A 19,119-nucleotide genomic window follows, 5' to 3' on the forward strand; every position below is an offset into this window, starting at 1 on the left:
TTAGGTTGTTCAATAGCTCTTGTCTCACTTTATTTTTTTCATGTATTCATTAAAATTCAACTTTTTAAGGATTTGATTTTATTCACTCTTTGTTAACAATTACATATACTACTATAAACCATTTACCACGTATTTCATTGTTAATATGACATATTGAATTGATATGTGATCGTCTCTTCTTTTTGCTCCTTTTAAACTACTAATTATGTCTAATTAAGCACTTTTAAGTTACAAATCTTGTACATGACGGGATATTCTTAGTACTCGTATTATTTAAGGGACAAGAGTGATTGTGTACGTACTTTAATGTTTACCGAGAAGCTATGACACCTTTCAAAATGTTAGCGCATGTTAAACACTGATTATTGCATCTTGGTTATTTTTGAAAGATGGGTCTTGTGTTAGTAAATAAAATTTCTTTCTTATATTTTTACTTGCAACATTTTTCATTTCATGCATGTCAATGCATTATTTTAATAACTAAAATCTTAAATTATCAATATATAAAATAAAATAAAATAAAATAAAATAAAATAAAAATTTGATTCTACAAAAGTATGGGAAAAATAATTAAAAATCACAAAACAAGAGAATAGGGCGAGTTTCATTTGAAGTTTGATGATAACTATTAAAGTGAATTGAAAGGTACGAGTAAAAGTTATTGCATGAATACTATATGTCTCAGGTTATAACCTTTCATGTACTTCACCAATCACAAATAACAAAAGTACACCATTGTTGACATGAAGATCTTAACAACTTTTATACAATAGCTTAGTGAAGTTACATGGAGCCTTATTCAAAAAAAAAAAAAAAAGTTACATGTAGCTATTAAAAAACACGTAACTTGCTACTCCGCAGTTCTTTTGAAGTGACAAATAATTTAGGTTTACTAAATAGTGCCCAAACCTCAAGAACTCAAAACAACTTTTTAATGAGGACATTATTATTTTCAATAGCTTATGATCGAATTGTAAAACATTCAAGTTGGCCCCACTTAAATTTCCAATAATAACCAATACAAGACCCTAATGATTTAATGAGTAGTTTTCCTTGATTTAATTTGTCGTCTTCTACGATTAATAAACTAGTCATATATTATATGTACTCCATAAGTTATTTATCACCACTTAACAATAATAAATGTGGTTGAGGTTAGAACCTATCTTATTCCGTCTGATAAAGAATATACACCGAATATTGTAGTAATAGGTTTATTTTGTATCAATATATTCATAATATGTACTGTATTGTTTTCTAACCTAGTTAATTAGTTCAATTATTATTGTAACTCTGTGTACAATCATTAATGACATCACTCCAAGATGGAAGATTTGAAGGAAATGACCTAGACCAATTTTAAAATAATTTGGGTATGAAAATTATGAAATTAAGTGTATCATCTTTATTGATTGTGTTACTTTACTTATGTACTCCGTATAACACTATAATTGTATATAATTGATATTTTGTTTGTCAAGTGTTGATTAACTGACAAAACAAATGACATGAACTCCATGAGGATTTAAAATCTTTTATATTAGCATTCTTAATAAGAGAACTAGCTAAGATAAAAATTTCTTTTCTTATATTCTAATAAGCACCAATATATGATTATTTATTTTATTTTATTTTATTATTGTTTTTTTAAAAAAAAAAAAAAAGAAGCTAGCTCAGCAATACTTGATAATGCATGTAACTACATCACTAGAACCAAACCTTACCACTAGACCAAAACGTGCACATTTAATATTGTATATAAAAAGTTAAACAAGGGTGACAAATCTTCTATTTGTTCTTTAAATTAATGGAAAACAATGATCTTAATCATCATAATAATGCTAAAACATTACATCTCTATAATAGTACAAATTAAAATACACTTTAATAATTATGATTCAAAAATAATAATAATTATTATATCCAACAATAACATCAATTATAAGTACTTAGTTAAAGCCTCAAGGACAAATCAAGATCCTCTTTAGTAGAACCATATTTAATGTCCCTTCTCCCATATTCAACCATATGATCACTTCCAAAATTGTACTCAAACCCTTGCTCCCTATATTGCCTATGAGCATAAGCATGAAGTTGATGTGAATCCATAGCCATACGGCTCGAATCGAAGTTATGAGGCTTATTATGATCATTAACAAGTTGAGAGTTAAGTAGCTTACTCTTCTTGGCTAAAGTACGCTCAAGTTTATGAGCATTTTGGTGACCCCCTAAAGCTTGTGAGCTATAAAACTTTCTCTTGCAATAAGTACAAGAGAACACCCTAGCCTCACTAGCCGGGCTCGAGGGTGAAGATGATGATGACATCGATTGGTCAAGGACGAGGTTGAGGTTGATCAAGTGAGGAAGATCATTAGATGATGAAGTAGAAGTGTTTTGGTGAAGTGAAGTTTTGAGCTCAAAATCCATATATATGCTATAAATAAATAATATTAGCAAGTATATATATGATAAATAAGATAATTAAGAGAGAATTAATAATAAAATGAATAGTTATTAGAATGAAATAAAGATGAAGAAAATAAAAGTGGTTATAAGTTAGGGAGAAGAATATGAATATATAGAAGAAGAAAAGGGAGAGAAGAAAGGTTAAGGTTTCTAAAAATAGAAAGAGATAAAATTTTATGTGAGTTTAAGTGAAAAATTAGAGAAAAGAGAGAAAGAGAGGCAAGTGTTGTCGGCTCTACTAATGGCATAATTTGGACCCCACTGTCGGCTAATGGTCATAGAGAGGGATATTAATTACATAATATATACATTAATTAATTGTTAATTATTTGTTATAATTATTTAATTAACTTTCACTCGTTATATGTTGAGACATGAGGATGCAAGAATCTTTACATAATAATTCCAGCTATTTGTTTATTTTATTACATAGTGGTTTTTGGATATCGAGTTTGTCATATGATGGATTTTTGTTTTTTCAAATTCCGTAGGATTTGGTCTTGTTCTCCCTATATTTATAATACTAAAAGTTGTACAATTGAAAAATAATGAAATAATCGTGAGAATGTTATGTAATCAACAAACTAATGAAAATGATGTATTAATCTTAATTTATACATTGCATCTAGGTAAATTTATATGTATAGACATATAGTGGATCGATTGTGCAAGTCTAAGATGAGTTTGAGTTACTAATGCAAAATTTTCTACTGAAGGATTGTTCTCTTCACTTATATACATTAAGGTGTTCGACTATAATGTGTATGTATTTTGGTTTGTTTGAAATAAACTTTATTATTCCTCAAAAAAAAAAAAAAAAAAAAAAAAAAAAAAAAAAAAAAAAAAACAAAAGAAATAAACTTTATTATGATTTGGTTAGTTACTATGTCATGTTAGCTACATATAAAAGGTTGAACTTCTCACTCTACTATATGAGTTATGTACGCTCATTAAGAAGTTTGGAAACGACTATGAATGATATGTAGTTTGCGATTTTAATTTTAACAAATCCAGTACCAAGTTGATCGAGTTAAAAATATGCTATAATTTATTAAATAGTTCATGATATTTGTTCACGCTAAGTTCATTTATTTACTTGAATATATTAAATGAGTGTCGACTAAACTTATTCATCATCAAGTTTGAGTATATACCGGCTCATTCAATATACACCGTACACCTTTTAAGAACGTGAGTGTAAAATTCATGTTTGAGACATTACTTTGTTCAATCTTAAGTTAAGGCTTGCTAGTTAATTAATTTGAATTTTGCTTACTTTCAATGGCGGACTCCTATCCGAAAAAAATAAAATAATAATTGAAGAGACAAAGGTTTGAACGTTCAACCTCTAGTTCTAAATTAATGTCCAAATCGGTATCAATAGAATATTATCGGCCCCCACTTCAAATTTTATTTCAATAATCATCTAAAGATGGTTAATTTAACCGGGTAAAACAAGATTGAATAGACCAATCATTCAATACAATAAAGGTCCATTCAATTATTAACAAACTATATGCACCTTAGTACACTGAATTTACTACTACTTGCATTAAGTATTACATGTACTAGCAATTGTCCTTTATTAATAGTCTTATGTATCCTCAAGTATGGTACAAGACAGGTTTTTCCTAAAAAGGATCTTATAAAGTAGACTCTTATTGTCATTTCTTTGCATTTTTTTAATTCAAATTTGCTTCAATAATGTTGTTAAAATGTTTGCTTAATTGATTACGATTATTGTTGATACTTAGGTATGTGTAGTCGATATCAAGTTGTTGAATTTACGTTTGGGAAATTAGAATTGAGCACGAAATGCTAGTATGCAATCAATATTTTCAATAATGATCATATAAATGCATGTTTCCTTGTTAGTTCTTACTCTTATGTATTAATTAAAACCATTTTTTTTAATAGAATAAAGAGAAAAAAAAAATACAAGTACAATTTTAGGTAATCCTCCTATCAAGGGTTTGCCTAATGTATCCTCCTCCTTATCAACAATGAAAAATGTTGGGAGGAGTGGTTACAAGATATATTCATAAACCTATTTGATATAACTTTTGTAAATGCATGAAATGTTGCAGGAAGTAATTATATTAAGACCGTACCACTCTAAATTGTTATCTCCCATCAACACTATCTATGTACTTGTATTAAAATATTTTATCCGCTAAAAAATTATTGAAGGTAGGGTTGGAAACAACCTTGCTAACTAAATGTGTTTTATCACTTCATAAAGAGTTGGTTCAAGAGAAACAATTGTATGGTTGTTGTGTATTTGTCATTAATTATCCTAACGTTATTCAGTATCTCTTTAATCCGAAAAGAGTATAGGACAATCTCATTAGTACAACGAAAAACTGAAAAATAGGGCAAACCTAATAGGACGGCAGGAGTACTACACAACAAAGCCACATAATGACAGGGTTGATGAGAAAACTAGTTCGTACTTGAAAATGAATATTCATCAACATGTTGTTTGTAGTTCTTATCTCAGTTCATGGGAAAAAGAAGTGTGTCTTTTATGGGTTAATATGGGACCCCATGCAATTGATCATGGGTAAAGTTTGATGCTCTAAGTTTTCAATCACTTTGGTTCAAATCCCATACTCTACAGTCTACGTATTGTCTATTTGGACTTTCTTTCAATGATCTTCAATTCATGACCTAATTTTCGTCTCTACTTTTGAAGGTTCGTTGTGACAACAAAATTCGAATTATAAGTACATGTTTGGTGTTTCCATGACATATTCACCCATCACTAGCTTGATGAACAATGTTGTTTCATGTAGATCAACATACACGCGTGACAATACACGTACAATTTATGGGTTGTTTATACTTTTATTTGAATCTTATTATCCGATCTTATGATTATGAAATCTTATGTGTGATCGTAATGTCTTGTAAAATTATGATCATTTGAAAGATGTGATTTTACCGAATTGTAGCATTATTAATTAATACATATGCTAAATTTGATCTTATTGTGAATGCACCAAACTTTGTCTATTTACTAATAACAATCTAAATTAATTCCAACGAACGTGACGTGTGATTATATTTTACATGCATGGCTATGTACTGTGACATCCGATTATGTAAATTGTTGTGCAAATAAATAAATACGTAAAATTAAATGATGTTCAGTATAACAACAATTAAAATTAAAACTTTCATTACGAAAGCACAGTCTAACAATAATTTTAAAATGGATATATGAATTCTTATGAAACAAAATAACCCATTTTATAATAATATAAGTACGTATAGATAATTAAATAAAAATATTGACACCATTATAGAACACATTAATCCATTTGAATCAAAATATTATTTAACCCATAACGTTGTCGATGATGATTGACAAGAAGCACATGCATAGAATTCAATTTTATCATAAGAAAATCATTGAATAAATTGTTTAGGCAATCCCTAGGAAGCAAATTAAAAGCAGAAAATCTTTGTAGAATTCAAAAGCCAAACTAATAAACCAAAGAGTCAGCAAGAATTGCGGTGAAACTTGACTTGTCCTTAAATTCAGAGACATTGCATCAACTTGGAAACTACCAAAAATGTTTTAATTCTAGCTTATTTGAGTACTTGCGAAAGATTCCTGGGTTAAAATTTGTAGGACATCATCCTTAAAATTAAGGATTGTTTCAACAGGATATGTCCTTGTCCCTTTATACTACTCCAACGTGATCATAACGATATTTCGATAAAAATATATACATACACGGTACGTAATCTTAGCTTGGTCTTGGTCATATATGTAAGGATATTATCGTAAAATATAATTTCTCCGTTCTTTTAAGATTGTCCTAAATCCCTTTTTCTTATACTTTATTAAGAGTTATATTGAGTTGGCAGAATCATAGAGAAAATTTGTGACGATCATATTAGCTGAAACAAAAATGAATGAGGCAATCTTTTAATGAGTTAATTAAGTACAATTTAAAAGAGGAAATGAGACGGTTATAAAGAGGTAGACGAAATAAAATTTGTATTTCCTACACCGTAGGTTTGTTTTGTTGTTATATTAGGTAATATAGGAGCTAACGTAAGACTAAGGTATGCATAAAAGAAATGGGACACAAAGTAGCATGCACATTAGTAGTCATGAAAATTATAGGGAAAATAGTGTGAGGTTGTCATATCATTGTATTATAAACGAGTGAGATTGGAATGTCTATTAATGACACGATCTAAGAGTGCATATATTCATAGTTCCATATCTTTCATATCCTTCATGTACAATGTATGTCTAATGTCACCCTTGTTAAGTCTAAAGTTCAATTACTCATACGTACATTAGTTTGTTTCCTTGTGTCTTTTGTCTTTATTGTTTGGGAACAAACCCAAAACTTGAAATTAGTACATACTCATACTATGTGTACTCGAGGTGGTCAATGCTAGGAATAACGAATGTTTAACTCACTTTATTTATGAAACTTATGTCCTATTATTATGATAATTATTAGATAGAAAATTTCAAAATAAATCAGATTTCTAAGCAACTACATGAGTTTCATCTCAAAGCTCCATCTAGCCTAAACACAAATCGAGTCATTTAATTTCTTTCTATATCTCTCGATACATATATCATTTTGACTTTTAAAAAAACAATCATAGAACTTTAACTGCAATTTTTTTTTTTTTTTTTTAAATTCTAAATGTTGAGAATATATAGATTGTCATTAATCTAACAACAATTATACAAAGCAATAATAATGATCCGATTAAGACATCAACTTAAGAGCAACTCCAATAGCAAGCTAATTGTCAAATTAGCTTGTCATGCCACATAAACTTTCAAGCTAATTATCTTTGTAGCTAGTTTGATCTCTAATGGCTAGCTATTAGCTTACTATATAAATTATCAATTTATTAAGTTTATCTTAATTACTAATTGACCCTTAGCATTTTCTTTTTGACAAGTTTTTAGCTAATTTGCTTGACTAAGGGCATGTTCACTTCAGCTTAATTTCAATTTAGTTCAGTTTAGTCTAGCTCCAATCAGTTTAATGCAGTTCAGTTCAGTTCAGTTCAGCTCCAATCAATTTAGTATAGTAGTTCAGTTCAGCTCCTAATTTCTTTCTCTCATAAAATATACATTTCAGCTCAATTCAGTTCAGCTCCAATAAGTTCAATACAGTTCATTTAAGTAAATGTGAACATGCCCTAAGCTAATTACATATTTTTGCTCCAATGGTCAAGCTAGTAGTCAGTGACTATTTAAATTGCAAGCAAGTCTCTAACTACAACCATTAGAGTTGCTCTAAGTGTTTTTTTTATTTTATTTTTATTTTTTATTTTTTTTTTATTTTTAATGCTAGGCTTTAACCCAATTTAGTATAGGCTAAATCAACTATGAAATCCCTATCTAAAATCCATATACTGCCTCTGTTCTTATTATTTGCAACGAGGGTAGTATTTATAATTTTATAGTTCTTCATCAGATTATTGGATATTTTATAATTGGATATTTTTGTAGTTGTCCATCTCAAAGAAATGGGCCATAGTTATGCAATTATCCATCTCAAATGGATGGGCCAAATTTGTGTCATTGTCTATCTCAGCAGAATGGGCCTACAGTCCAGTTTTCATTGTTCTACTTTGGGCCTTTTGGGTCAATCTATTACCTTCTTGCATTGGGCCTTATCAAGACAAATACGTCGCATAAAGTGGACATAAACCATAGTCATGTTCTATAAATTAATTGCCTCTTTTGATTGAGCGCTTTTAACAGTGGATACTAAGCAATTTTTATTTTTTGTTCTATGAATTAATTTATCTAAAGAAATTGTTGAATAATTAAAATAACCATGGGTGACACGGGACATAACCTAGTTTAAAACTAAGATTCATACCAATCTAGTAAAGGCCTATAAATTTAAGTAGTTGGGATATAAAGACAGACACAGTCACCTATTGACCTATCTGAAGCACATACTTGTTAAATGGGCCTATATTATAGTTCCTTCATCAGATGATTCAGATCATTAAATATCTATGTAATTGTCCATCTCACGGTAATGGGCCATATTTCTGTCATTGGCCATCTCAAAGAAATAAGCCTATAATCCAGTTTTCATGTTTTACTTTTGGCCTTTTGGGTTGATCTAACTATCTAAGGCCTATATTTATATTGGTATGATGGTATCAAGAAATTATTAGATGATTAAGCTTAAAATCTACTGTTTAGAGTGTTGAGGCCAATTTGAGATTCGTCAAATTTCCAATCACCAATTTATACTTCCGATTTGAATTCATCTCCTAACTCGCAAATTGCTCTTCTACGTGCTACATGTGTATAATTGTGTTGTCATATGTAATCTTTATCCATATCCCAAATAGGCAAATATACTATGTATTATGCTTTTATTCACCAACTTTTCAATTGATTAAAGCATCTAACTATAAGTAAAGCATACAAAAATGAAGAATAAACACTCATTAATCAATTTAAAAGAAGGTAAATCTTCATATAGAAAGTCCATGACATCATATACAATAAAGTTATAAAAGATGACATAGAAATATAGAAGTAATTAATTGAAATTTCCAACACCTTCCCTTTCCAAATTGGCCCAAAAAAAAAAAAAAGAAAAAAAAAAAAGGAATTTAAAGCCAAAAGGTTATTCTTTTGGTACAAATCATATATTTACTGACATCCTTGCTTCACATTGCATTGTTGCATAAGTTGCTCTTGCTAGGAAGTAATGCCTTGGTAATTTTCAAACTTGGGTTAATTAAATGGCTGTTAAAACCCTATTTAGTTATGCCATTTGCTAATCTTGCTCTTAGCTCTTTCCTTAAGATTTTCCCTGATGGTAGTTTAGGGATTGATTCCACAAAGAAAACTCGGTATATTCTCTTATAAAATACAACCTGCGCGTAAAATTCACAACAATTTATTAGTTCATTACTTTGTATATATACGAGTAATTAAAATAATATCTTTAGATTTGTAAAATATTTTTCTACTTATTTCATGGACCGATAAATAAATAAAAATCAATTTTAACCAAGTTCAATTTTGATCATCAAGTGAATAGAACGTGATCTAATTTAATAAATAGAACGGGATCTAATTTAATTTAACAGGGTAAGCATTTAGGTAAATTAACGAGAAATCTACCTGTTTGGAGATGTATTGCTTAACATCATCTTCACTAATTTGAGAGCCATTTGATCTTACAACAAATGCAACAGGAACTTCACCAGCAGCCTCATCTTGCATTCTGAAATATTGTTTAATAAATTTAATTCATTAAATACAAATCTAAGGTAACATACATTAATATGAGACATAATAAAAGAGATTATTGTTAATTGATTAATAAGTTAATAAAAAAGTAAAAAAATACTTACGCAACAACTGCAGCATCATGGATATTAGGATGGTTGATAAGCATGCCTTCAAGCTCAGCAGGGGCTACTTGGAAGCCCTTGTACTTGATCAATTCCTTTAGCCGATCAACGATGAAGATCTCATCGTCATCGTCAACAAATCCGATGTCGCCGGTGTGCAACCATCCTTCTTTGTCTATGGTGTTTGCTGTTGCCTCCGGGTCATTCAAGTAACCTGAATTTTTATTCAATAGTTTGTTAATTAAGGGTTTACTAGAGCTAAATAATTATTAGTATTTGAAACTTTTTTTTTTTTTTTTTTTTTTGTGAAGATAATGATGTAAACAGGATTCGATCTTTCATGTTCCGTCCATCACTTAAAACTTTGGCCGACTAAATTAGTTGAATTGTTTGGCCGAAACTTGTATTCTTATGAATTTATGAAAATAGACTATTGTAACTGTTTTTAATGTAATATATGGTCAATTACACAATATGAAAATTCTTAAAATTAAGGTTTACGCTTTGTTTGGATAGCAAAGAAGGAAGGAAAAGAAGGGGAGGAAAAATGGAGGAAGGGAAGGGAAAAGAAAGGGAGGGGGAGGTGAGCTCCATTTTCCCTCCAAATCTCTCCAATTTTGGAGAGATTATGGTTATTATAGAGAAAGGGAAAATGGATCTCTCCCTCTCCTTCCCCTTCCTTCCCCCAATCTTTTACCCAAACAAGAGATTTTGTCCCCCTTCATTTCTCTTCTTTTCTTTTCCTTCCATCTCTTCCTATCCAAACAAAGTGTTAATGTATGATGTATCACCGTCCCATTTTCTTAATAGCCTACATTATTGAGGAACATTGAATGACCAATTCAACAATATCTTTATTACTAGATACAATTGCACAACATAGAAGGGCCAACAAGAAATCAATAGTTCAACAACATCAATTCCCACCAACCAAATCTACTATTTTAGCTTCCCTAGAGTTAAACATAAATATCAATGTACATATATTTTTTAATTTTGTTCTTTTATGTGAGACAATGATGTGTATTGTTTATCTACCGATCATTATTGTTTATGCCCGAAAAAATTTGTGGATGTGCAAATTTCCACTAATTAGTTGACTCATTGTCTTTGGCTATTGTTCAAAACGATCATCAATCTTAAAGTTATAATACAAATTAAAATTACTAGTTTAATTTATTAACACAAATCGTACATTTAACGGGATCATCAAAATTAGTTAAAATAGGATGCAAATAATTTAGGAATAAAACCATTAAAAAATGCATGATAAAAATGGAGTATAGTACGTGGACCACATGAAGCAATCAAAAATAAAACATTACAACTAGAAAAAAAAAAAGTCAGGCATTAAAAAGATCGGCAAATAAATGTCATGAGGTGCCAAAATGAATAATGATGATTCTTTTGCACTAAAATTAACCTCACCTTAATGGATCTAAGAGGGGTCAGGATAGAAATATATGCGGCTAAGTATAGAGATCGAACATTAATGAGTCACACACAAATCTGTCTCGATTTAGTGGGTCATGTTTATTTGTTGAAATGCTAGCCTATAGGCCCTTAGTCTTAATCAATAGGCCGAGGTCTCATTAATATCATAATGTTTTTAATTATTTGTTTTTTTTTTGTAATGTATTAAATTGTATTCCTCACATTATGACTATTGAACAAAAATCAAAGAAGATGATAACAACTAACCTTTCATGATTTGGCTACCACGAATGCAAATTTCTCCAGATTGGTTTCTAGGTAAAGAAAGACCGGTTTCAGGATCAACAATCTTTAACTCAGCATTTCGTACAACCGTCCCACATGATCCAGACTTTACATCCATAGGCTCTTTTGCAAATGCCAAACACATGGCTAACACTGGTCCTGCCTCGGTCATTCCATAACCCTACATGTACCGATAAATATGTAATTAATACGACGCATATAGAGTACTGTTAAATTTCGAATCAATATGAAACAATTTGTTAAGTACTCTATATGTCAATTTTTTATTATCTCGCTTTCATTTTGGATTTGTTTTTTTTTTCTTATGTGAAAATGAGGAAACATTACTTCACTCTCGCGCCCATTATATCACGACTTACTAATTTTGTCTTTCATTAGTTTCATTCCACAAATAAATGAAAAACACAATAAAATCTCAATTGACAAACAAAGGAGGAGAGAATTGAAGGTCTTATCAACTACTTGTACTTTGCTCAAAAATAAAATTTTATAACATTTGGTAAGTCAAATCAAGCAAAATAATCATCAATGGAATTATGTGGAACAAAGTTCAACTAGTTTAATCGATCGCCATCAATCTATCACTCCATATATGGCATTTTGGTGCACCAAAATTTGCCACGATTAATAATAGGGATAAAAGCACCATTATTATGAATTATAACTCTTATGAGTTATAAATATTAGTTGTCATAGATGGTATATGTCTAATAAGATCAAAATCCATTAATTTCTCCCATCTATTGTATTTATTACTATAAATTTTTTAATATTTTATATTTTTATAAAATAATGTGAAGTGGTGGCCATGGCCTATGAATATAATCTTACGTTATATACAAATAAACAATATACAATGTACTAGAATTTAGTATATGGACCAAATTATAAATGCAAATATTTTTTTTAATCAAAAAGACATCGTTTAACATGACATTTTGTCTAATCATTTGAAGTGCTTTGTATAAAGTATTACTCTTAATCGATAATGATTTAAATGTAGAAGATGACATTCCCTATTATGGTGTATAATAAAATAAAAGTAATTTTTATCTTCAAATAATTGGAGAAAAAAGACATGTAATGCACCACTTTGCCAACTAGTACTCTTATTTCGATTTCTTTTCGTTAAAAAAAAAAAAAAAAAAAAAAAAAAAAAAAAAAAAAAAAAAAAAGTGGTGGAGAGCATGCCTTGTCCATTTCTTACCCTTTATTTCAACTATGATGAAATTTAAGCTCACTTTTATTTGTACGGATTTCTTTTCTTTATAATAACGAAATTATTACGTTCTTTTCCTCATATTTTATTATCGATCATATTTTGTATAAAACCAAGTCAAAAACAATTATAACTATCTTTCACTAATTACATACAATCAAAAACAATTATAACTATCTTTCACTAATTACATACAATTTACGTTTCCATCACGCCAACTATACCTATAATATCTTAAAGTGTCAAGGTATGTAATATAGTTATTAAGATTTAAGAGTATTATAGAAAATAACTTACTAATACTCCGTATTATTTTAAGATAATCTCAAGTCTAATTATAAAGCTATGAAGTCATTGAAATCACTAACCCTTTATTTTTTTTTCCTTGGCAGTGACAGTTGTATGAAATGTTTAATTAAAAAAGTACAATTAATCCTGTAATTAATTTTACATTAATTTCTCCTAATTATGGAAAAGTTAGTATCAACTTCACCTAAATCGTTAGTATGTCAAACCTAATAGTTATATTAGGCTATCAATTCCACACGTATTAATTTCATTATTTTATTTTTATTTTTTAGGGGTGAAAGGGAGAGAAAACTCTCATTCCACACACGTAACATAATTATATCAATAAGCGCATAACATTTTGTCAAAGATTATCTTACAAATTAAAAACGACATTAGTTAAAATATTTTTAAATTGTAGTTTCATTTGGAATTAGTTTTCATGTTAGTTTAACATAATCATGATTATGGATATACTCTCTATTGTCTATAAATTGTGGATGTGACTTATATGAACTCATTCACACTTGTAAGAAATAATCGAAATTATTAAAGCTAAAAAATCATTTGTTAAATTCGACTTTCTTTTTTGACTTGTGCGGTAAGAAATTATATTAAATCTAAAATAAGTTGAACAAACTACTTACCGTCTTATTATGTAACTATATAAGGAGAAATGTATAATAATATACTACCTCCGGTCCAAATTACTCGCAACTTTAGAATATTTTATATCTCACAAATAATAACTCAAAGTTGCGACTAATATGGACCGGAGATAGTAATTCATTACTATTCCTTGAAGCATTTTCCTAAATGTTTATGACGATGTATCACGTATGTGACTTAATCATCTCATAAACAAGTAGTACTATTATCAAGATTTTACTTATTCTTTTCACCTTTAAATAAAGCATGCACCATTTTTCTTTCACAAAGTCTCTAATAGAATGATTTCTATTCAACGTCTCTTTATTGAACGATTTTTATTCAATTTATAAGTACGTGTTCTCATTATGTTAGGTTCTCATCAACATTATGCATATATGATTCCATATATTTTTCATCACGTACTTCATACTCCTTATTAAAATAATTGTGAATAATTAGTTTAAATTTAAAAAAAAAAAAAAAAGGTTAATAAGTAGTGCGTGAGTTCATGACATTGTTACCTTTTGCTGTACATTCTCGGTAAAATCTGACAACATTATAAACGTCAAAATGGACTGACTTTTATAACAGAAAATTATTCTCATTTTTTAGCTTTATATACTACTATTTACTTTTCATATTTTCCTAATATGTTACACCTTTATTGAACTAGCAACCTATGTAAAAGTAGCAAAAAATCAAATCTTTAACTTTTAGACTTTAGTCATATCAAATTTGATTTTGTAGGTCTAGTAATTAAAATTAAATATACCATGAATAGTTAAAATAATTAATAATGATACGAGATTAATTACCTGTCCAAGTTTGGCATTTGGTAGTTTAGCTCTAACAGCGTCTTCAAGATCTTTACCCATGGGTGCTGCTCCGGACAATACTACCCTTACCGATGAAAGGTCGTATTTGTCCATGTCCGGGTTTTTCGCGATTGCTAAAACAATTGGAGGTACGAAGGGTGCAATTGTAACTTTATATTTTTGGACTAGTTCCATCAACATGTATATGTCGAATTTCGGCATTACAAGAATCGCGGCCCCAACGCGTAGAGCACACAGCAACACGGAGTTAAGGGAGTAGATGTGGAACAAGGGTAATACACATAGGATGACATCTTCGCTATTGAAGTAGAGGTTTGGGTTTTCTCCGTCCACTTGTTGTGCGACACTTGTCACGAGACTTTTGTGCGTGAGCATCACGCCCTTAGGGAGGCCTGTGGTGCCTGAGGAATAAGGTAGTGCTACCACGTCATCTGGGGTTATATTTGCCTCGGGTAAATTGTTTTCCTCCCCTTGGGTCCCAACTAGGTCCCAGAAATGCTTGTACTCGTTGGGGTGGGGACCATCTGGAGATATGGCATCCACGATGATTATATGAATGTTGTTCTCTTCACAATACGACTTCACCTTGTCCGCGAAGGCGGACTGGGTGAGGATGGCTCGAGCTCCACTAGCTCGAGCCTGCTTTTCAATCTCGGCCGAGGTGCAGAATGGGTTGGCCGTCGTGCTTACAGCTCCGATGAAGGATGCCCCGAGGAAGGAGAATATAAACTCGGGGCTATTCTGGAGGAGTAGCATGATCACCTGACCCTTCTGCAACCCGAGCTTGTGATGAAACCCAGCTCCAACACGTCTGGCTGTCTGTTCCACCTCCTCGTAAGTCCATTCCCGCCCTGTTGGGCCGTCAATCAAGCACGGGCGGCTACCATGTTCACGTAGATTCTCAAAACAATACTTGTGTAGGGGGAGGTGGTTAGGAATGTAGATGTCCGGGAGCTTGGACCGAAACACAAACTCCTTACGCTCAACAACCTTGTCAACCTCATGTCGCTCATCAATATGGTTGTTGCTCACTTGTTCGGAACCCATGTTTAAGAAATGTATGTATGTGATAATAATAGTTGATGAGAAAAGTAGGAATGAAGAAAAGTTTATTAGAGAGGATAGAAAGAGAAGGTATGTAATGTAAGTTATTACTAAAACCTTCCCTATTTTTTTGGGAGGGTTGGTTAAGGGGTTAATATATGGAAGTAGGTGAGAGGTAGAGGGGGGTAGCGGGTGGAGCAAAGGGGGTTGGTATGATTAGAATGCGATCAAAGTATAAATGGAAAGTGCGTTGACAAAACATGTAACTTCTCTAACATACCACCCACAATAACTCATAATATGTGCATAATCATAGTATGGCATGACTAATGCACCATTGATTATACGGCACGTGTCGTGTTTACGATCTCGTGATTCTACGTGGCGCGTTTCTATTGGGTTGTATGAGGGATAATGGTGGGGTTGAGAAGTAGATGATCACAAAAAAATTGGACATATGGAGTTGGTGAAGAGATTTAGTTGAAAGCCTTGTTTGGATACCTCATTCAACATTTTTGGGATGAAAAAAATAATTAAATTAAATTTGGAGGTCAGAAGTTTGACTGAGTGGGCTATTTAAAATTGCCATGTAGGATTTCACCTAACAAAGTTGGTGAATGAATGAAAATATAATTATAACAAAAAATAAAAAATAAAAAAATAAAATTAGTATGTTAGATTTACCCTTTTTTTTTTTTTTCTTTTTCGGTGCATGTTATAAGCTTATTTTGTACTTGTAATATATTAATATATTTTTTTAAATATATTATAGATATTTTAAATTGAATGAAAGGAAAATATCAAAGATGCAAGATGGAGATAAGTCTATGTTTTGCAACCAAAAAAAAGTGTTGCTTGTCAACTTTGTATAATTGGTTATCGTACGTGAATTATGTTAATATTATAATTCTTAGCTTACAAAAAAATTGAGAGGAAAAATTGCTTTGTATATGACTAGTAGGGTAATGAAATACTATATAATTTTTTTTAATCGAATTGAAAGTTATAAGTTCTCATAAATTGATAGGTTCCTATTATAAGCATAAAATAACAAACCTATATTGTAATCAAAATCATTAATTTATAACTTTTTTTTTAACTTTAAGTTTACAGTACAGTAAGAACTATCTTTACTTATTACAATTTTTTTTTTTTTTTTTAAAAAACATAGAGACTAGCTACTCCATTTGTATGGCCCAAATTAATAATGCTATTTTAAAAGATAAAGTATATATATCAATACATGTAAAACTTTAAATCTATGCCACGTACTACTATACATGTTTTATTTAAGAATAGAAAATTTCAATTATTGTATAAATTTAGTTGATTTTGCATACACTAGAGTTAACTATACCTATGATTTTTATTTTATTTTGTTTATTTTAACAATTTTGTTCATTTTTGTAAAACTAATAAAATGAGCTACAAAAAAATAATAATCTCGGATACACCTAACTTTAAGTGTATCCGAAAACAAAACATAGGATTTGTCCATATTGAAGATGTAAAGTAATTTATTTGGCTTAAATCTTAGTTATGATATTTAATCAATTATAAGATACGTATGATGATCATATGACATATATATTTTAATATTCTCATAATAACTCTTTGTACACCGTCCAAATAAAATTGATATTATTTTCGATGATACTAAATAGTGCAAGATTGCATCAATTATTTAAGTATGACTCATGGATATGTTAGTATAATTGTAGTTGAGCATGATTTACCAAAGCATAGATAAAAGTAGAAGAAAAGGGACACAAAAACCAACTTACAACGATAAGGGAATTAAGGGTTGTAGGAAGTTGAGATTGGTGAGAAGATAAGTGAGGGCAAAAAGCTTAAGAAAAACGACAATGTTTACCTACTTCACCTACAAATGGGCCGGGTCAGATGGGACCGGGCCGGGCCGAGTGGCGGGTTCCACAAATGTAAAAGTGGTGAATTATGTAATATATGTGTGTGCATGACGGCTAATAAGCGTCACTCCACCAAAAAACATCATAAACAAAAAAAGAAGCATAGTATGTGTGTTTTTCTTTACGTTAGACCTTTTATTTGTGTTGATTTTGTGGACTAGTGCTCAATTCAAATAATTTGTGGACACAATTCAAGTTCACTAACCCACCCAAAGAAATAAAATATGCAAAAAATTAATATAAGTGTTACTACAAGATCATGATATAAAGAGCATGCCATCATTATCGCAATATACACTTGTTTTATGTAAGTTAGGGCCCATTAATAGGGTACTCACCAATAGGTTGGCATTTGGCGAGTTTTTGCAGTTACCTAATTTCCTACCCTTTTAAAGATCCCAGTGACTGGATTTAGAATTTTTAAAAGATAGATAATTTATTTATTTACTAGATTAGCTCTTGTGTAATGTACGGATATTATAAAAATGATTTACAATTGTCTATATTTTTAAGTCAAATTATCACTCAAAATATGTAAAATCTTTATATAGTAACATAAATAAAACTGTAAAAATTAAAATAATATAATCAAAAGAAAATTTATGTGTACGTACAACAAGATATTACATTAAAAAGAAATGGACAAAGTATGAAAAATTAAATTTGTCTAAAGCATTAAAATTAATCAAACAAAAAATTATAAATATGGCCACTATTTTACTACTCCGTATTAAATTTGAAAGTGATTTTTTAAAATTGAACTTGTGGGAGGTGACTTTCAAGATAAATATGCAATTATGACCTATTTATCATATCTTTCTGTATTTTATGGTGAGGAAAATGACTAGCTGTGACTAGATTTTAATTCTGGCTAGACATCAGAATTTAACTAAATTTATATGAACTAAACTAAATTAATCTTAATTTACCAGAACTTATTAAACTTATTTTAGTTGTAATTTAAAGTTAAAACCCTTATTAGAACTTATTTTTCCTAAACTGAACTTATTAAAACTTTTTTTTTTATTAATTTATCTGACTTAAAATAAGTGAAAATAATATGAACAAAACAGACCCTTAAAAGTGGAAAAGAAGGATAATAGACCATCACTACCAAGAAACTCCAGTTGGAATGTACACGGGGAAACAAAATTTTAAATGGAGAAGCTAATTTTGCACAAATATTATTGCAAATTGGTGGGGATTTTAATACAAATGGGTCATTCTTTTTAGGACTAAAATTAGGCCAAATGGGTCATTCTTTTGGGGACGGGGGTAGTATATACTTAAGAAGAAAAGGTGAATCGCCAACTAATTACACAAAACCTTCCTGTATTTGATATTCCATCAGTCTCTATTTTTGTTCTATTTGACTTTTCACAGTCTTCACACAAGCATCTTTATTCTTTAAACGGTTTTATCTCCATTGTCACATATGTAAAAATTATAAAAACAAGATATTAATTAAATATTTAATAAGAGATATCAAACGAGATCCACATGACTATACCACGGAGTATCTCTTATAGATTAAGAGTCTTTTGTAGTAAAAGATTTTAAAGGTTGA

At 30.1% G+C, this 19,119-nt stretch overlaps 1 protein-coding gene and 1 pseudogene across 1 annotated transcript; both read right to left on the minus strand.

The window, feature by feature from the left end:
* Nucleotides 1-1,953: 1,953 nt before the first annotated feature.
* LOC145636048 (zinc finger protein 2 pseudogene) lies at nucleotides 1,954-2,427 on the minus strand (annotated as a pseudogene).
* Nucleotides 2,428-8,913: 6,486 nt separating this feature from the next.
* Nucleotides 8,914-15,818, minus strand: LOC145635486 (4-coumarate--CoA ligase 1-like). Its single transcript, XM_081686772.1, has 5 exons — nucleotides 14,560-15,818; nucleotides 11,548-11,746; nucleotides 9,847-10,060; nucleotides 9,614-9,716; nucleotides 8,914-9,363 (listed from the first exon to the last, which is right to left on the minus strand). The coding sequence occupies exons 1-5, from the start codon at nucleotides 15,625-15,627 to the stop codon at nucleotides 9,244-9,246; spliced, it is 1,704 nt and encodes a 567-aa protein (XP_081542898.1). The 5' UTR covers nucleotides 15,628-15,818; the 3' UTR covers nucleotides 8,914-9,243.
* Nucleotides 15,819-19,119: the final 3,301 nt, after the last annotated feature.

Source organism: Chenopodium album, chromosome 6 (assembly GCF_948465745.1).
Source record: "Chenopodium album chromosome 6, dcCheAlbu1.1, whole genome shotgun sequence".
Taxonomy (NCBI): Eukaryota; Viridiplantae; Streptophyta; class Magnoliopsida; order Caryophyllales; family Amaranthaceae; genus Chenopodium; species Chenopodium album.